This window comes from Pituophis catenifer, unplaced genomic scaffold (genome assembly GCF_029215685.1).
Source record: "Pituophis catenifer annectens isolate HBS135680 unplaced genomic scaffold, rPitCat1.0.hap2 SCAF_1, whole genome shotgun sequence".
Lineage (NCBI taxonomy): Eukaryota > Metazoa > Chordata > Lepidosauria > Squamata > Colubridae > Pituophis > Pituophis catenifer.
Window position 1 is genome coordinate 237,744,279 of NW_027256881.1, and position 19,494 is coordinate 237,763,772.

At 41.4% G+C, this 19,494-nt stretch overlaps 1 protein-coding gene across 1 annotated transcript in view; it reads left to right on the forward strand.

Annotated features, from left to right (window-relative positions):
* The first annotated feature begins 2,074 nt into the window (after positions 1 to 2,074).
* LOC139327457 (membrane-spanning 4-domains subfamily A member 15-like) overlaps positions 2,075 to 19,494 on the forward strand; it is a 31,252-nt gene continuing 13,832 nt past the window's right edge. Inside the window, exons 1-5 of the mRNA XM_070957292.1 lie at positions 2,075 to 2,287; positions 3,031 to 3,150; positions 4,726 to 4,782; positions 8,110 to 8,173; positions 14,429 to 14,437. Of these exons, the coding sequence (XP_070813393.1) occupies positions 2,075 to 2,287; positions 3,031 to 3,150; positions 4,726 to 4,782; positions 8,110 to 8,173; positions 14,429 to 14,437 (463 nt within the window). The remainder of the gene's footprint in view (positions 2,288 to 3,030; positions 3,151 to 4,725; positions 4,783 to 8,109; positions 8,174 to 14,428; positions 14,438 to 19,494) is intronic.

Consider the following 19,494-nt stretch of genomic DNA (forward strand, 5'->3'; position numbering starts at 1 on the left):
GTTTTACTCTTCTTTTGTTGCATTTAAAGGGTCAGCTGGGCCACCTGCAGCTCCCCGAGAATGAAAATCAATTACTTGATTCCCACCACTGGCCACCAAGTAATTTAACAACCGGTTTTCTGCCCTAATGATTTCTTCCAACAACCAGTTTGCCAAACTGCTCAGAAAGTTAACCTAAAGTTAGGTTCTCCCGAAGTGGTGCGAACTGGCTGAATCCCACTGGAAGTGGCTGCACTGAAACTCTGCCTCCGACCTCCCTGAACCAATGGGCTAATTTTTGGGAAGCGGGTTCTACACTTTTCGACTTGAGGATACTTTTAGAAGTCTCTTCACACGTTCTGCTCGAGGTGAGGAGAGCTTTGCAAGGAGAGCAATTGAAGTGGGGATCTACCTGCAAGCCGAAAGCTAAAGAGAGGGCAAAGGGGAAAGAAAAAAAAAATCTCGCTGTTATGAGGTCTAGGTCAGGTCTAGATCAGTTGCTAATCTTGGCAACTTTAAGCCTGAGGGACTTAACTCCCAGCTTTGGTGGTTGGGGAATTCTGAGAGTTGAAGTCCCCCAGGGTTAAAGTTGCCAAGGTTGGCGACCTCTGGTCTAGATAAAGAGCTCAGGGGGAACGGGGGGGGGAGATGGGGACGGACGGACGGACGGACTTGGAGGATGTGATGGCAGGCTGTGTGTCCTCTCCTTTCTATTTCTGGTGGTTCCTGCAAAGATTGTAGAAGACTCCAAGGGCTTGAAAATGAGTCCCACCAAGTGCAGGACTTGCGTACTTTGGGAGAAACCGAAGAGATGTTGAGTGGTGCGTTTGATTTCAGTGTTTTGTTTTACCCTGGGAATAATAGGGCATTGTAAACTTGGAAAGTTTTCCTCTCATCTCTGAACAAACAGAAGGTTCCTGGCCCCGAACTGTTCTTTGCTGCACTAGTTGAAGGGGAAAAAGCAGATACTGTCTGATTAAAGTCCTCCTTTTTTATTAGGTGAGGCAGTCCCACCCATCTTTTGTTCCCGTACATTACTTTCATTTTCCCAGATGCTTCAGTGTGCCTCATTTTCGATGGTTGTGGTAAGCAGATTCTGATTACGTTTTTTTTAAAATAATAATATAGAATTAATTCTGTGATTGATTATCCAATGCTGTGATTGTTGGTTCTCCCCTGCAGCCATCCATCCGTGATCTTCCCAGTCAGGCAGGTCTTCTAGATGGGAGCCTTTTAGAGGAGAATCAGTGGACAGAAAAGAGTTTGCAGTCAGTCTTTGTGTGATGGAAGCACCCAATACACACACAGGCACTGGGTAAACCTATAAGGGTACAATATTTGAAGTCCACCATTCAGAGGTGGGTGGGTCGCTTTCCAATTAATTTTGTACAGCTCAAGAATGGGAAGCCGCTTCCTCTTAAGCCTTAAGGGATGTACAAATCCTAATTCAGGCTATTGGGTCTGGGTTTTAAACATCTGGAGGGCTGCTAGATGTTGAGAGCAGCTGGGACTTTACTGTATCACTTCACTAATTTCTGGGGTTGTTCACATTTTTTGTTAGGAAACCTAGGCTGATGCTCCAGTTGACTTCTGGTAAGAAACTCCTCCACATCCAAGAAGCAAAACTGGGATACGGATACTGTCATTCACAGTTACTTATTCTATCCAAATCTGTAAGAGCTTGCTGGAAGATGGTAATCAACATGATTATCCACAGCTGATGCTTTTAGATTCACCTGCTATTAAAAGCACAGGAAAGCAATCACAATAAAACTTTGCCAGTGTGAGAGATGCCATTTAGCTGGGTGGATCTGAGGTGGTGCTAGAATGAAACAGACACCTTTTGCGTTGAATGTTGGCATGTAAGCAAGAAGACAATCCTTCATCCTCATGATTAATTTTTCCTTCCTGAGACAGTTCTGTGCATTTACTTCCCTGCTTTCTGAAACCTTCTGCCAGTCTTCTGCAGTTTTACTGCAGGCAAATGTTAGCTCGTAAACTGAGATTAAGGCAAAGGACCAGACTTTGTTTCCTTTAATTTATCCTTGCTTGTTTGTTTGCAGGTAACTTAGTTGTGGCAATACTTCCAGCAAAAATGGCCAGTGGAAACACAGTTGTCATGCCCTCTAAAGGAGCAAACATCCAAACACCCTCTGGGTTGCCCAGTGTTGCTCTTCAGGCATCTGGAGCAACTCCATATCCTCAGCTTGGAACTCAACAACTTGGTGCTTCCACCAGTGTTCCTCAGCAAGTCCTCCAAAAGAATCCTTTGCAGGATTTCCTCAATGCTGAGACCAAAGTATTTGGGGTATGTATGCTTGTTATGTGCCTGTTTGAAATCCAATATAATATCAGTATTTTTCAAGCTGTGCTGAGACCTGTGAGCCCCATCCTCAAATTCTAGATCTTGGCTTGAGCATTGTATGATTCTAGAGTATAATCCAGAAACCTCTGTTCTTCCTGGTAGTTTCATTTGTGTTTCTACCAAAAATTCTAACTTAAATATGCATTTCTTTTCTTTGCTGTTTAATTAAGAACATGGAGCTCAGCCACAGTGTCAGCCAGATCTCTTTTTCTCCTTTCGCTCTTAGAAGTACAATTCTTGGGAAAGAATTCTTGGTCATAGACTGGTTCCAGCCCAAGCCAGTTGAAGTGGCTTTGTGCTTGCAACTGTGCTTAACTTCCTCCTGCATAGGAGTCTGTAGAGAAATGACTTGTAAGTGACATTCCTCTCTCAAAGGCCCATCTTAATATTCTTACAGGCCTTCTTCCTGACAAGAGCAGTCCCATTGTCAATCATAATCTGGAATCATTGTCCATCATATATTGTTGTGGGTGTCTCAAACTGCCCCTTCTCCCCAGCTGGATTTTTCACCATAGGAAACCAGTCAACACCTGCACTGCAAACTTAGAAGCTCCAACCTCTTTGAAGGACCTTTCAAAGATGGATAGAAAATGATGCCTTTCCTGGGTTGCTAACAGATTAGAATGATTGTCTTTCTCGGATTACGAGAACAAAATTGTCTTATTTTTTACTTTTTCCTTCCATAGGCTGTCCAAATTATGATTGGGTTGCTGCACATTGCTTTTGGGGCTGTCGTAATTAGTCTTCCTCCTCCCGGTCCTGGCGTGACTGCAATTGGAGGTTACCCTTTTTGGGGAGGGATATTTGTAAGTATGTGCAAATTCCTGTTCAGTCATGCACAATTTTTGTGTGGTATACATACATACATACATACATACATACATACATACATACATACATAATGTGAATATGTTAACTTTCTTAGTTAACTTATTGACATTAATGTCTGGAAGTTGAGTCGTAACTGAACTTTTGATTTGAAATGTTTTGCTGCTGATCCAAGTAGCTTCTTCAGTATGAATGATGTAATTTTTATTTTTATTTTAAAAAAAGTCCAGTTTCCATGATTCAACTTCCAGGCAACTCTACCTGAATGACTGAGAATCTTCATCGACATACTGACAGTAAACATTCTTTAAGAAAGTTTTGTTGTTTGGATGAAGTCACACACAAAGGTACCTACGATGCAGATTCATGTCTCAAGGACTTTTCCAATGTATTTATTTATTGAGGGTACCTATCAAAGTCCTGTCTGCACTGCAGCCTTCCTGACTTCCTCATGTTTCATTGAAATCCCAAGAGGGGGGCCATTATGAGAGATGGCCCAAGGGGATGAAAAAAAGACATCTGAGTAACCGATGAGAACTCATTACTATCCCACGAGAATATATTAGGCTCTCAAATGTTGCCTAAAGAAATTAGGAAAATATTTTAATGAATCTGAAGACTGAAATAATATTTGGAAGCCATATTTTGGAACCATAAAGGTAAAGATTCCCCTAGCACATATGTGCAAGTCATTCCCAACTCTAGGGGGTGGTGCTAATCTCCGTTACAAAGCCGAAGAGCCAGCGCTGTCCGAAGACGTCTCTGTGGTCATGTGGCCAGCATGACTAAATGCCAAAGGCGCATGGAATGCTGTTACCTTCCCACCAAAGGTGGTCCCTATTTTTCTACTTGCATTTTTTACGTGCTTTCAAACTGCTAACAACCTTTCAATCGACAAGCTCAGTGTCTTAGCCACTGAGCCACGGTGTCCCTTCTTTGGAAACATAGTGATCTGATTTACTTAAAAAAAAAAAAGATGCAGAAATATTGAGGTCTCTTCTAGTGTCTCAGGGGCTGCATCCAAGTTCTCAGTTGGCATATGTGAGTGGAAGCTGAAGGACTTTCTCTAATATGGAATCCTAGCAACCAGCTCCAGAATTTTCCTCACTTTGCTTCATTCCAGCGTTCCCTAAGGATTGATTATGTTCACTTTCATCAGACTGTTTTGGAGTTTTCTCTCCTCCCTCTTTTCCCCTTGGCATAGTTCCTCCAGTATTCGGGTTCCCTGCCCGTTGAGAGTGGCTGGTGCATTTAAGACAAAGAGTGCCATTTTGCTACGGGTTTTCTACAAGTTCCTGACATCCAAGTTCTTTTTCCTATGAGTCTTAAACTCTTTTAAGGATGATACAGGTCTGTTTTTGCAGGGGTTGGAGGAAATATTTATTAATATTCTAGGCTGCCCAATCCAAAACAATTCAGGCTGACTTCACAAAGTTAAAAAAATAACCATATATAAAATAATATATTGCCTTGGGTCCCAGATTTTTCTGATATTTTTCCCTTTATATTTGCAATGGATTACAATAATTATTTTTCTTTTTCTTTTTCCATAGTTCATTTCTTCTGGATCATTATGTATAACAGCTGCAAATAGTCAAAATCGTGTTTTGGTGAGAAAGTATATGGCGTCTGAATTTCTTTTATGTTGTTTTTTCAAAAGCATTCAAGACCCTCATACTGTTAGAATTAGAACCTGCCTTTTTGCAATGGGCTTCTACCTAAGTTCCCTTCCTGATGTGCAACCTGCAGTACTGCAGGGCCTGTCAGTAGTGCAGACATGTCAAACTCAAGGCCTATGGGCCAGATCCAGCTTGCGGTGTGTTTAGATCTGCGGCAGTGGTGGGTTCCTCCTGGTTTGGCCCGGTTCCGCTGAGCTGGTAGTGGTGATGATATGATGTCACTGAACCGGTTCTGCCCCCCGCCCCCCACCTCCCCCATGTTATTCTTACCTTTTATTTGGCCCCACCCCCAATCTATTGCTGCCTCCTGAGTCCCAGCTGATCGGCTAGAGGGGGAAAAACTGTTTAAACTCTTGCGGCGGGGCTTCAAAGGGCCGCCCTACAGCTGATCAGTGTTAAAAGAAAACAAATGAGTAGACCAGTGCCTGCAAAAATAAATGGGTAGATGGGTACAGCTCTGCAAGCAGTTAAAAGCCTGGTAGACCAGTACCTCTGCTAAATCCTAAAGAATTGTCACATGACCATCAAGCCACGCCCACAAAATAAGCCACGCCCATAGAACCGGTAGTAAAATAATTTAGAACCCACCCCTGGCCTACGGGGCTGCCTTGGAGACACCAAGGCGGCAGCCGCCACCACCTTAGCCCAATCTCATTCCGTCCCATCCCAGCCGGGCACTGGTGGTGGGCACAGTGCTGCTGCTGGGGCAAGACGGTGCTTATCAAAGGTCAGCTGCATGCCAGCCATGCAGTGGGTGTGCCACCAGTGCCTTCACCGCCTCCATGGCCCACTGCCCCCGAAGTTCGGTGGTTCGAATCCCTAGTATAGGTCTCCTGCGTGAGCAGGGGGTTGGACTAGATGACCTCCAAGGTCCCTTTCAATCCTGTTACTGTTACTGTTACAACCTGTAAGCACTTCCCTTTCACCAGGATAGCCCCTGACCCAACCTCCCATCCCACCCCTGTGTGGGAAAGCTACATCCACTGGCAGCACTACCACCTTCTCCCCCTCTCCTCGTCATTTCCTGGGTGTGGAGGGAGGGAGGGAGGGAGGAAGGATGGAAGGATTATCATTTTCTCTAAAAACAGAGAAACAAAATTCTATTCTTTCATATTGTATTTATTAACAAATCCTTAAAACCTCATCATTCAGTCCTGTTGTAATAAAAAGAAAAACCAATAAGATTTAATGGGGGAAACTTCCTATATCTTTTAACCTTGCTTGAATAAGCGTTGATGGAATGTATTGGGCCTGATTTCGAGGTGGGAGGAGTTGCATTCCAGAGGAATAAGAAACTTTGTCTGAACATTACATGTGAGAGAAAGAGGATGAAGACAACCCCTCCCTAAGAGTACCAAATTTATATGCTTCATATAGGTAGTTTCATATAGGTAGGTCAGCTGCGTGCCAGCCAGCCTGGGCACCTCACCAGTGCTTCCACTGCCTCTTGGCCTGCTGCCTCTGCGGCCTGTGAGCACTTCCCTTTCACCAGGATGGCCCCCGACCCACTCCTGCATGGGAAAGCTATGTCCACCAGCAGGGCTGCCATCTTCTCCCCCTCCTCTCGTCCCTTCCTGGGTGCAGAGGGAGGGAGGGAGGGAGAGAGGAAGGAGAAACTATGATAAAGCCTTTGCCTCTTGTTCTTTTGAATCCATTTCAAAACAAAGATGAAAACGCCAGAAAGGCAACAAACTCTGGATGCATGGATTTTACAGAGAGGTTGAGATTTCCCAAGGATGAGATTCTCTAGAATAGAATTGGCTGCAAAGTGGTCTGATAAGTGAAAATGTGTGGATATTAGACATAGTCCTTCTATTAAGCGTAATTCTTTATATTCACAGGCTACAAAAATCTCTTATTTCCTCAAGATTGAGATACAAAAGATGGCTATGAATTCTGATTATTTAATGAGAAGGGAAAAGCTGCATACCAGTGCTGAAATGCACCGCAGAGTTGCTGGGCATGAGAGGACCAGCCCTCTCGTATTGATCATAGGGATGGTTCACAATCCTGCTCACTCCAAGGTTCAAATCCCTGCTCCCTCATAAAGCTTACTTATTGACCTGGTTCCTTTAATTGTTTTTAGCCTTTAGCCAATGGTAGGGAAACTACATTGGACTTTGGAAAAAGGATTAGGTGTTGGGCAATGAATCAAAATTGATAGAGAGATTTAAATGCTGGTGAAGCCTTGATCTACCCACTTTTCAAAAACGCATTAATGAGTTGCACTCCAGAACTAGGCAATGGCTCCATCTTAAACAACACTCAATACTAAAGATCCTTTCCTTTCCTTAAGCCTCATTGTACATCTCTATTCTTACTGAAAAATGAATTACGATACATATCCCAGGTCTAAATCTTGCACTGGTTGTAAAGCTTCAACAACTCTGGATAAAGAGCTATGGGAGTGCTACACTCCCAATAAAAGTGTAGCCTAGAGATAAAGGGGGGCTGACATCTTTATTGTAGTGTTTAAGGTGCTGGATTCCTGGACTCACAGGAGACTGTGAGTTCTAGTTCTCTCAGAGGCATGTACTTCTCCTCTCAGCCCAACCCACCTACCAAGGTTGCTGCTGTGGGAAAACAGAAGTAGAGGCCTGATGCATACCAACGCGTGCTGTATAAAAAACAAGGCAAAATATATGTCTAATAATAGTTGGCTGTGGTGAATTTTGCCACAGCAAGTTGGCTGCCTTGGGTTGGCCACAGCAAGTTGTCCCATGCTATTCTGAGGTACTGTAGCTGTGTAACATCATCAACTCTGATTCTCTCTCTCTTTCTCTTCCCTCTTCCTTGCTACGAAGTGTGTGAAGTAGTTCTCTGAGAAAATCAGACACTTTCATACTAATTCTTACTCGGAATGCCTCCTTTCAGCTCAGAAATTATAGAGCAGGGAGTTTTATTCCCAGAAATCAGTGGGAAATCACTTTTTGGTGAGGTAGCAGAGTTAGAGGGGAAGGAAGGAAGGAAGGAAGGAAGGAAGGAAGGAAGGAAGGAAGGAAGGAAGGAAGGAGGGAAGGAGATGGGAATGAGAAGTAGGGACACAGGGAAGAGGGGAGGGAAAGAGGGAGGAGGGAGGGAGGGAGGGAGGGAGAGTCTAAGAGAAGTTGTCTGGTTTCACCACTGATGTATTAGGCACCATTAAGCACATACATAGATAGATTTTACCATAGTTGGGTGTAATAATCTTTATGGCTTGAATTTAATAATATCTAGGTTGACACTAATTTCTCTCCTTTTGATTTATTGTTGTTTCAGGTGAAATCCAGTATAGGAATGAACATCACAAGTGCTATCATGGCATTAACTGGTATCCTGATATGTATAACTGACCTGGCTATAACTCCTTATGTAGATCAGAGTTCATATGAAGTTTACAGGTTAAAAGTAAGTAAACCAATCTGCTCCAAAATTTTGGCTTCATGTGCATCATGCAAATGTTTATATATGCAGGAGAAGTATATGGGACTTCTTGTGTGTTGCTTGAAATCTTCCATTGAATAGGTTTCAGTTCTAAGGACATGAGAGCTATTTCATTTGGATGTTTTTTTATAATAACTTTATTAAAAAATTAAAATATAAAAATAATACCAATTAAGAAAAATATAAAATGAAAAAGTAAAACTACAAGGAAAGAAAAAAATATTAAGAAAAAAAATCACTTAAGACAAGTACATTCAAAAAGTTATTAATAACTATATTCTGTAACATTTTGAAGAAAGACCTCTTCTTCCCATATTTTATCTTTTAATCTATGACAATTTATAAATCCTCATCGTTCAATCTTAATTAGCAAAAATCCATGAAGAATTTACAAGGAATAAGATCAGTGGTGGGATTCAAATAATTTAACAACCGGTTCTCTGCCCTAATGACTGGCTGGGTAGGCATGGCTGGGTGGTCATGTGACTGGGTGGGTGTGACCAACTCAATGTCACTCATGTCGAGGGGCACCTTGCCTTGCCTGGCCTCTCCTCTTCTCACCATGCCCAGCCCAGCCCCGCCTCCCCCCTCCCCTCCCCTCCCCTCCCAGCCACTCCTCCTTGTCATGCCTGCCTCGCTTTGCCTGACCTCTCCTCGACTTTCAACCACAATTGAGCCCAAAATTTATGTTGCTAAGTGAGAAATTTATTAAGTGAATTTTGCCCCATTTTACGACTTTTCTTGCCACATTTGTTAAGTGAGTCACTGCACTTTTTAAGTTAGTAACACAGCTGTTAAGTGAATCTGGCCTCCCCATTCACTTTGCTTATTAGAAGGTTGCAAAAGGGATCACACCCTGGGAGATGACAACCATCATAAATGTGTGACAGTTAGATGGTGGACAGATCAGTCTACCATCTGAATTTTGATCATATGACTGTGGGGATGCTGCAATGGTCGTGTGAAAAACAATCATCAATCACTCTTTTAGTGCCATTGTAACTTTGAATGGTCACTGATGAACTGTTATAAGTCAAGGATTACCTGTACAAAAATACAAAAAGCTTCTTTGCTTGCAAAAAGCTGCCCTAAATACCAATCATTAGGTTATAAATGGGGGAATACACATTGAAGATCAATGACAGTCACAGCCAACATGGAAACCTAAACCATTCTGTTTGAATACCTTCTTTTTCATCAGCAATACCTGCAATTTGTAATGCCTGATTTGTAATACTTGGAGTTACAAATCAGACAGGCTGCCAGAGCACCTTGAGGTATTAAAATAGTTAAAATGCAACGATAACTATCAGCAGCCAACTCTTGCTCACAAAGTGAAAGTCTTTAGCACAGAGGTCATTTAAACTTTCCAGAAAGTGGGTGGGCATATTTGGGCTACAAAATGCTGAGCTAAAGAGACCAATTAACAAAGTATATAGGGAACCAGGTTCAAGTCTCTGCCCTCCCAAGCTTGTCAGTATCACAATAAAATTAGAACATGTCACAGATATCTAAATAAACTTCAAGCCTAGTGCCTTGTTTCTAAGCCTTATTATCATGAGAGAAAACTAAAATGAATTGGAGGGAGGATCCATATCCCTACCTCCTATATTTTTAAAATCTTACTATCAGTGAGCAATCATGTGCCTTGGCCACTCCAAAGCAATGCAAGAGACTCCTGTCCCAAAGGTGCTTTTTCAAGAGGCAACTGGACTTTCTCAAAACCAAGAAAGTCCAGTTGCCTCTTGAAAAAGCAACTTTGGGATAACCATGACCTGGATGACTGAAGAATCCCCATAGAGAAGAGACTCCTGTGCTCAGTGAACTGACAAAGCACCCTTTCCCACCCAGGAGAAGCAGTCTTTAGATCCATTTGCACAACTTAAAGATACCAGCTGGTCTCATTCACTTCACATGATATCCTGAGGAAATCATCCAGATTTAAGGAAAGATCACATGCCCCCAGAAAGGCAGTAAAAAAATCAGAGTGCCAAGCTTGCATCCTGCCTCTCAGCCATTGCTTAATTTGATCAGGCAAGCAATGGGGGTCTGAAAATATTAACTCATCGCTTTCCCATCAGTGGAGGGAGGGGAGAAGACCTCCAGAAGCCCTTGTTTTGGGTAACAAACAGACAAAGAAGCCAAAGACTAGCCAGATCACTTCATTTAGAGAAGATTACTGATCCAGGGAAGAAAGAGGCCCCGATCTCCCTCTCCCACCCTTAATAGGGGACAGAGGAGGCAAGGAGTGGCTGGGAGGGGATTCAGCCATGTTGGAAATACACCCCAAAAGAACAGTGCCAGGAACCACTAAAGCAGTGTAAAAAACTTAAAACAATCTTTTACCTTTAAAAAAGTCAAGCCCTGGAATAAAAGTATCAGCAAGGGAAAAAAAATTCCAGAGATGCCACTCAGGCTATAGAAAGTCTGGGTGTACTGCCAATAACCACTAATGGCTGTTACAATGTAACAAGGTTTAACCGCAGAGGCAGTTTTGGAAAACACTTAAGCAGGGCAATAAAGATAAGCAGATTAGGCTAGAAACAACACACACAGACACAACAGAATGCCTCCTTCCTGCCTTCCTGACAGGATTAACTCCGTGAGGTGGGAAAAACAAAAGGCTGTTGGAAGAAGATTTCTTCCAACAGGTGGTTCGCCAAACTGCTCAGAAAGTTAGCTACCGGTTCTCCTGAACTGGTGTGAACCGGCTGAATCCCACCACTGAATAAAATATATTTTAACATTAAACAAATCAACTTCATCTTCCTTTACTTTCTTTACCAGTAACTTATAACTTTCTTTAAACATACAACAAAATTTTTTCTCATATATTATCTCTTAGCTATAAATTTTTAAAGTCTCATTTTTCAAACTTAGTCATCATTCAAAATTCCATTAAGAACTATGAGAAGCAATTACATACTAAAACCATTATTTTTAATCCTTTCAAATAGTATCTCAAAGAATTAATTTCTAATCATTTTCTGTTTGCTTCCTGTCAAACTCCTTTATAAGTTTAATATATATTAAAAATAGCATCAATCTTGTAACCTTAATGGGGGCCAAGTTTAAAAACTTTCTTTGAATTTTAACATCATAGATTATCATTTTCTCTAAAAACAGAGAAACAAAATTCTCTTCTTTCCTATTGTATCTATTAACAAATCCTTAAAACCTCATCATTCAGTCCTGTTGTAATAAAAAGAAAAACCAATAAGATTTAATGAGGGAAAATTCCTATATCTTTTAACCTTGCTTGAATAAGCGTTGATGGAATGTACTGGGCCTGACTTCGAGGTGGGAGGAGTTGCATTCCAGAGGAATAAGAAACTTACATGTGAGAGAAAGAGGATGAAGACAACCCCTCCTTAAGAGTACCAAATTTATATGCTTCATATAGGTAGTTTGCAGTTTGGCAAGATTCTCCCTATAAAATAATACATCTGCTTAGAAAAATCACTACATGTCATCTGTATATGTAGTGATTCTTCCAAGCCAGACATGTCAAACTCAAGGCCGGTGGGTCACATCTGGCCCATGATGTGGTTAGATCCTATTTACCTTCCCTACCAGTTCGGAAGTGCGTGCATGCATCATGTGCAATTTTGGACTTTTGGGTAAAAAATAGGTTACTTCATGGTTAAAACTAGGAAGTAATGACATCCAGGTGGGTGGGCAGAGCCTTGCGCTGCCATCGCTACTGATTCTCTGAACCACCTGCCGCTACCAGTTCGCCTGAACTGGTGTGAACTGGTAGCATTTCACCCCTGGTTAGATCTGGCCTGCAGGGCCTCCCTGGAGACACCAAGGAGGCAGCTGCCACCACCTCGGCCCTGACCCTGGCCCATCCCATCCCAGCCAGGTGCTGGTGGTGGGAACAGTGCTGCTGCTGGGGCAAGACAGTGCTCAACAAAGGTCAGCTGCGTGCCAGCCAGCCTGGGCACCTCACCAGTGCTTCCACTGCCTCTATGGCCTGCTGCCTCTGCAGCCTGTGAGCACTTCCCTTTCACCAGGATGGCCCCTGACCCACTCCTGCATGGGAAAGCTATGTCCACCGGCAGGGCTGCCATCTTCTCCCCCTCCTCTCGTCCCTTCCTGGGCGCAGAGGGAAGGAGGGAGAGAGGAAGGAGAAACTATGATAAAGCCGTTGCCTCTTGTTCTTTTGAATCCATTTCAAAACAAAGATGAAAACGCCAGAAAGGCAACAAACTCTGGATGCATGGATTTTACAGAGAGGTTGAGATTTCCCAAGGATGAGATTCTCTAGAATAGAATTGGCTGCAAAGTGATCTGATAAGTGAAAATGTGTGGATATTAGACATAGTCCTTCTATTAAGCGTAATTCTTTATATTCACAGGCTACAAAAATCCCTTATTTCCTCAAGATTGAGATACAAAAGATGGCTATGAATTCTGATTATTTAATGAGAAGGGAAAAGCTGCATACCAGTGCTGAAATGCACCGCAGAGTTGCTGGGCATGAGAAAGCCAGCCCTCTCTTATTGATCATAGGGATGGTTCATAGTCCTGCTCACTCCAAGGTTCAAATCCCTGCTCCCTCATAAAGCTTACTTATTGACCTGGTCCCATTTATTGTTTTTAGCTTTTAGCCAATGGTAGGGAAACTACATTGGGCTTTGGAAAAAGGATTAGGTGTTGGGCAATGAATCAAAATAGATAGAGAGATTTAAATGTTGATGAAGCCTTGACCTACCCACTTTTCAAAAACTCATTAATGAGCTGCACTCCAGAACTAGGCAATGGCTCCATCTTAAACTAAACTCAATACTAAAGATCCTTTCCTTTTTTCTTAAGCCTCATTGTACATCTCTATTCTTACTGAAAAATGAATTACGATACATATCCCAGGTCTAAATCTTGCACTGGTTGTAAAGCTTCAACAACTCTGGATAAAGAGCTATGGGAGTGCTACACTCCCAATAAAAGTGTAGCCTAGAGATAAAGCGCGGCTGACATCTTTATTGTAGTGTTTAAGGTGCTGAACTAGAAGCCAGGAGGCTGTGAGTTCTAGTTCTCCCAGAGGCATGTACTTCTCCTCTCAGCCCAACCCACCTACCAAGGTTGCTGCTATGGGAAAACAGAAGTAAGGGCCTGATGCATACCAACGCATGCTGTATAAAAAACAAGGCAAAATATACGTCTAATAATAACTTGCAAACACCAAACTAGCACATATGCTCATTAGTCTAACTGCCCTTTTAACATTTCCCCATAATGCAAGGCTTTTGACAGGAGTGTTCAGGAACTGTGTAACAATTCACACAGGATAATTCACTATGGGACTACTTCCTTTTATTATTCATCATCAAAGCATTACAAAAGCTGATAGTTATGATTTTCTTTGATAACAAGAAATCAAATAATTTTGATGAAAACATGGTCAATGAAAATAAAAGGATTTACACAAATCTTGCAGCAAATTGTCCCATGGTGAGTTAGCTATGGCCACAGCAAGTTGGCCATGGTGAATTTGGTCACTGCAATTTGGCCACAGCAAGTTGTCTCCCCCGAGTTGGCCACAGCAAGTTGTCCCGTGCTGTTCTGAGGTACTATAGCTGTTTAACATCACCCAGAATTTTTCCTATCCGTGCTATCTAGGGAAATCTGGGAGTTGAACTCCAATGACTTAAACAGGCCAAAGTTGCAAAATCCTGAGCTAACTCATAGAAGTTAAGATTGTAGCAATAAATGAAGCACAACCTTATTGAGATGATATTAAAAGTCTAAGTTTATTTGAGTTCAATTGAATTGGGTCCCTCGTATTTAATAATTACACGGCAGGCAAAATTATCCTGGTTTTTGGCATGTTAGATAGAGCTACTGACATTGGGAAGACCAAATGGGCGATTTAAGTCTGGTTTGCTTGTTTTTATAAAAACTTGCCAAAATTCATATATTTCTATGAGTAGAAAGAATTTTATATCCCTAAATTTCAAATGAGGGAGTCCCATCTGATCACCTCTGAATGAGGATCATGGTTTTCTGATTGTCTTAAACATCTGTCATCGAGGAAGCTCCTTGATTCTATGCATATCTGGGCAAATGACTTTGGGCAGCTGTGAATTTCTGCATCTATAGAACTAACAATTTAAGAATTACTGTTCTTCTCCACTTTATCCCACATGAACAGATTTTTGTGGTGTGTGTAGGCTCAAAAGGTGTGCTCTTGTGCAAATATTTATAAGCAGCTAATTCACATTTGATTCTCAGCGACATCTGTAATTTTCCTTTGGGATACCGTAAAACATAAAGATGCTAGTATTCCCTGATCCACTGTATATTGTCCCGATTTTTCCTAGTACAGTTCTTCCTCCCAGTGAGTCCAAGAAAGCAGCTGGAAGATTCTTTTAAGTGTGCAACTGTAACGCATACATGGACTAATTTCTCAGCAAATAACAACTGTATCTTTGCACATGTCTCTATACTCCACAGAATGCCATTGATTCTGGCCTCTCTGCTGTACTGCTCTTGTTCAGCCTGCTGGAATTTTGTATCACTGTTTCATTCGCACACTTTGGGTGCCAGACAAATTGCTGTGCTAATAACCAGGTAAATATTTGATCCTTGGATAATAGTTTTAGCAGTTCTTATTATGTCTGGACCAGGTGGGCAGATTTGATCAGACAAAGGTGCTTAAATGGCCAGAAGCTATATCTTTTGGATATTAATTCATAGTTTTAAGAAATTCTCTATCAGGGTTTTGAGCTCTCAAAGGTTTCAATCTATAGTTGTGTTGTGGCCCGTCAGTGGCCTGTGCAGTCAGTAGCTGATTACAATAGCGAGGAGGCTGGTGTGGTGCTGCGCCAGCAGCCTGTGCAGCTGGCGCTCGAGTCAGACAATGAGGAGGCTGGAGAAGATGTGGTGCCAGAGGCATAGATTGAGCCAGGGCCTTCAGAACCTCCAGAAGCTGCCATAAGTGAAGAGGAAGAAGAGGAGGAGCCTCTTCTCGATGCACGAGTGCGCAGAGCTGTTAAAAGGCAAGAGTGGCTCCTTAGGAGGAGGTTTCCTCAAGAGTAAGGCTTGGGGCTAATTGGCCACTCCCCTAGCCTATTTAAGGAAGGACAACGACTGATGCAATTTGTAGGAAACAACTTCGTTCATATTCCTTCGCGTCTTGATTCCAGAAACGTTTGATTTGGCTCTTGTTTCTCTCTTGTTAGTTTTCCTGCAAATTGCTTCTGGGCATTCTGCCAACCACAGTAAGATTACGGTTATCTGAAATACTGTGCCTCAGAATTGAGTTATTATTCTTTGGATTCTTGTCGGCTGTTATTGAAGTTAAATTAACAGCCCTTGTTCAGAAAAGACTGATTTAAACTTTACTTGTGTTCAAACAACTACTAAGAAAGCTCATTAGTAGTCCTTAATTAATAAACTAAGGTTTGTACGGACTTTGTGTGTGCTGCGTTCTTTGGGGTCCATAGCTGGGGCAGAACAAGTTGTGGCCCCCAGCTTATTCCAGGCAAGCACAGTGCTCAAGTTAAAAATATACAACTGGGGGAACTATTCCTCCTCCCTGGAGTAAGATACCCACAAAGACACAATCCGTATTTTTGTGCATAAGTATTGTTTTCTGTTACAGCCAACCTTGGTTTTTGTGCCTTACCAAGTCAACAGAGATGCAACAGTCACATGTGAACCCAATCAACGTTTTCCACCAGCCTATAATAATGTGGTTACTGAGCCATAGCGAGGGGAAAAAAATCACACCAACACCAGGAAGAAATTGTGAGAAGTGTTGCACCAGATGTCTCACGAGAAGCAATGAATTTTATGTTGTTTTATTTTTGCCCTCCAGCTTGTTTGTTTTTCAATTAAAAGCCTTTAAGTACCAAGTTAAATGGTGGCAAGTTTTAAAAGTGATGCTTCTTGATAAGTTATAATGCTTACCAAGAAGCAAGAATTTGCACTGTAGATCATTGGCATCTTTCTGAGGAAGAATCTCTACAATGGTTGACGCAAGCAGCTTGTTAGTCCTTTGTTTATATTCTGAATGGCATTTAATTTTTAGGGGAAATATTGAATTGAGTAGGAGGCTGAGGCTACAGAAAAGAAAAGCAGTAAAATTAAAGCAGAAATTATTAATAAAATGTGCCATTGGCACAATAGTAGAGGTTACTTAATCACTCTGACCCCAAAGAAATTTGTAAAAGTTTGTATATAATTAAAACCAAAAGTATAGGTTTGTGATACTGTTATTTCCTGTACATGTACAATAAACCTGAATGACTAATGCTAATGAAATGTGTCTGTATGAAACTGGCTACCCACTAATTGAAAGAATGCCCCAATTCCATTTTCAAATATCCTTCGTCCCATAGAAGATGAATTTAGAAGACAAGTTATGGAGAAGGAGGATCAAAAACCATAACAAAGCTTTTATAACCTCCTTCCTGATGCCTCCACACCAGCCTTAATTGAAACATTAACTTTATTGGTAGAATCTGCAGTTCTGATCTGGCTATTCAGAAAAACAAAAGCTCCAAAAATCTAGGATACAAATACCTAGACAAATTCACAAGACTCAGGTACGATTAAAACTGGAGGCTTCAGGATGAATGGACAGAGAGCGAGGAAAAAAGTCATGGAACTTTGTTTTTTATATATGACTGTTGCAGGGAGATTACAAAATGCTCAAAAGTGGGAAGGCTTAACATAACCAAGAATAAAGGAATGGTTGGTGAAAATAATGGAACTTGCAGACAAGCCTAAATTGACTTCCTTGATTAGAGAAAAGACTGGACTGACTGGAAACCCCTTAGAGATTTTTTTGAATGAAACAGAAAAAAAATGTATTTGTAACTAGACTTTTTGATGATTAGAAAAATAATAATAATAATAAAAAAGATCATTTTTGTAATCACAGATAATTTTGGAATTATATTTGTATTCAAAGCTAAGGACATAGGAAACTTTTATTTTCTATTTTTGTCTTTTTTTTCTGCACCTTTGCCTTTATCTTTTTCTCTCTTTGTTTTCTTTACTCTGCATTAGTACTTCTGATATTCAGTTGTTTTCTCCAATAGAATAACATGTCCTTTATATAAATTAAATATTGATAATTTTTAATATACCCACATTATCTCCATTTTGTATTTTCAAATTTTCCTTTCACTTTGCAGCTTATACTATAACCATTTCCCTGGTTTATTCATGAATTGAAAATGTCTGTTTTGCATTTCCAGTTCTCTTATGGTTAACATGGATAAGTGTTACTATCAATCTTAATTTTTTGACAAATGTATGTTCCCTAGTGAATTCTTTAACTCATATTTGTATTTCGTCCAAAACATTTTGGGTTTCCTCTTGCCTTTTCTTAAATTCAGAATTATAGTGTGTCAGCTAACAGGACCTGCCCCACTCACAGCTGATTATCATCCCATTGATTGAAACACCTGTCTAATTTCCCCTTGAAATGAACTGGTATTGAACTAAAGACTGAAAAGCCAATATCATAATATAGGGAAATTATCTTGGCATCTAGAAGAGACCTAGAAAAGATAAAGGGAAGCTGCTTTATAAAAAGATGAATTCTGGGAATAGCGTAGCTCATCTAGAGGGGGAGGGGGGCAGAAGCCGTCTCCTCTTCTAAAACACTATTATAGCATTGAAGCGACCTGTTCTCCACACCCCCATAGACGTTCGAAGAAGCCCAGTGCAAAACAGCAATAGGAGGATCAGGGCTCTAGAGGGCGCTCTCGTGTAACATACATAGTGAAGAAGAACTCGCCAATAGAGCAGAAATTTATCTCACCAATGAAGGCAAATTCTCTTATAAATTATCTCCTAAAGAGAAAATTCTCTCTACTAGGGAGTAGTCAACCAAAAAGCAAAATAGCTGCAAAAGGAAACATAATAGATTAACCCAATATAACTGCCAATAGACGGAGGGGACTTCTTTAGCATCTCCTAAAACGATCTGGTCCAGATTTTCAGCGGCTTCTGAGGTCCTTGGAAGTTTTTCCAGGGAGAGTTTCGCAAGGAGCGCAATCGGAGGCTGGGATCCACTCCCCTCCAGCCTCCTCTTCACGCCGTTGCGGTTTTTCCTGTTCAAACGCCTAAAAGAGGAAACCGAAAGCTCTAAGGAGCGCCGGTGGAGGAAAAGGAGAGAAAACAAATCCTCCCCGCTGGACAAGGGCCACTTAAAGAGATGCGGGGACGGACGGACGGATGGGAAGGCTGTGTGATCGCAATTCATGTCCTCTTTTTTTTCTTTTTCTTTTTGGCGATTCCTGCAAAGATTGTGGAAGCCTCCGAGGGGTTGAAAATGAGCCCCTCCAAGCGCGGGACTTGCGTACTTTGGGAGAAAGAGGGAAGGGAAAGAGAGGTCGAGGGATGTGTTTGAGTTCAGTGGTTCGTTTTAGCCTGGGAATAACAGGACTTTATAAAGTTGGACAGTTTTCCTCTCATCTCTGAACAAGCAGAAGGTTCCTGGCCCCAAATTATTATTTGTTGCTACAGTGAAAGGGTCAAGAATGAAGTTTTTTTCTGGAGTCCTCCATTAAGGCATGAGCAGTAGTGGGTTCCAACCCGTGTTACCACCGGTTCTCTTCGCCCACGCGCTTTGATGCCTTTAGATCCATCTACCAGTAACAGGACAGGAGAGCAAGTAGAATAAAACCTTGCCCAAATGGAAAGGCCATTTAACTGGGGGATCCGAGGAGATGCTAAGATTAGAAAGAGACCTTTTGCATTGAAAAATATTATGTTCTCCATGTTCTGATTAACGTTTTCTCAACTGATGTCTATGGAGATTCACAATCATCCAGGTCATGGTTGTCCCAAAGACAATCCTTACAGTGGATGATGGAGGCTGTTTATTTTGTTTATACTCTAGATGATGGGGTTTTTTTTGGTGACAAATATGGAATTAAGTATGGAGGTCTGATGCTACAGAAAAGAAAAACAGCTACCAAAATTAATGCACAAATTATTAATAAAACATGTCATTGACGCAATACAGATAGTTCTCAACTTACAACTGCAATTTGGACCAGAACGTCCATTGCTACCATGTTTCCCCGAAAATAAGACCCTGTCTTATGTTTTACATTACGCAAAGCAGCTTCTAAGTGAAACCACAACTGTGTTTATGTTTTTCAACTTTCCTTACTTTATAGACCTTTAAAGGCCGTAAATGTGAGACTTGGTTGCTTTTCCACCACTGATGTAACTGTGAATTCTTGTTAAATGAGG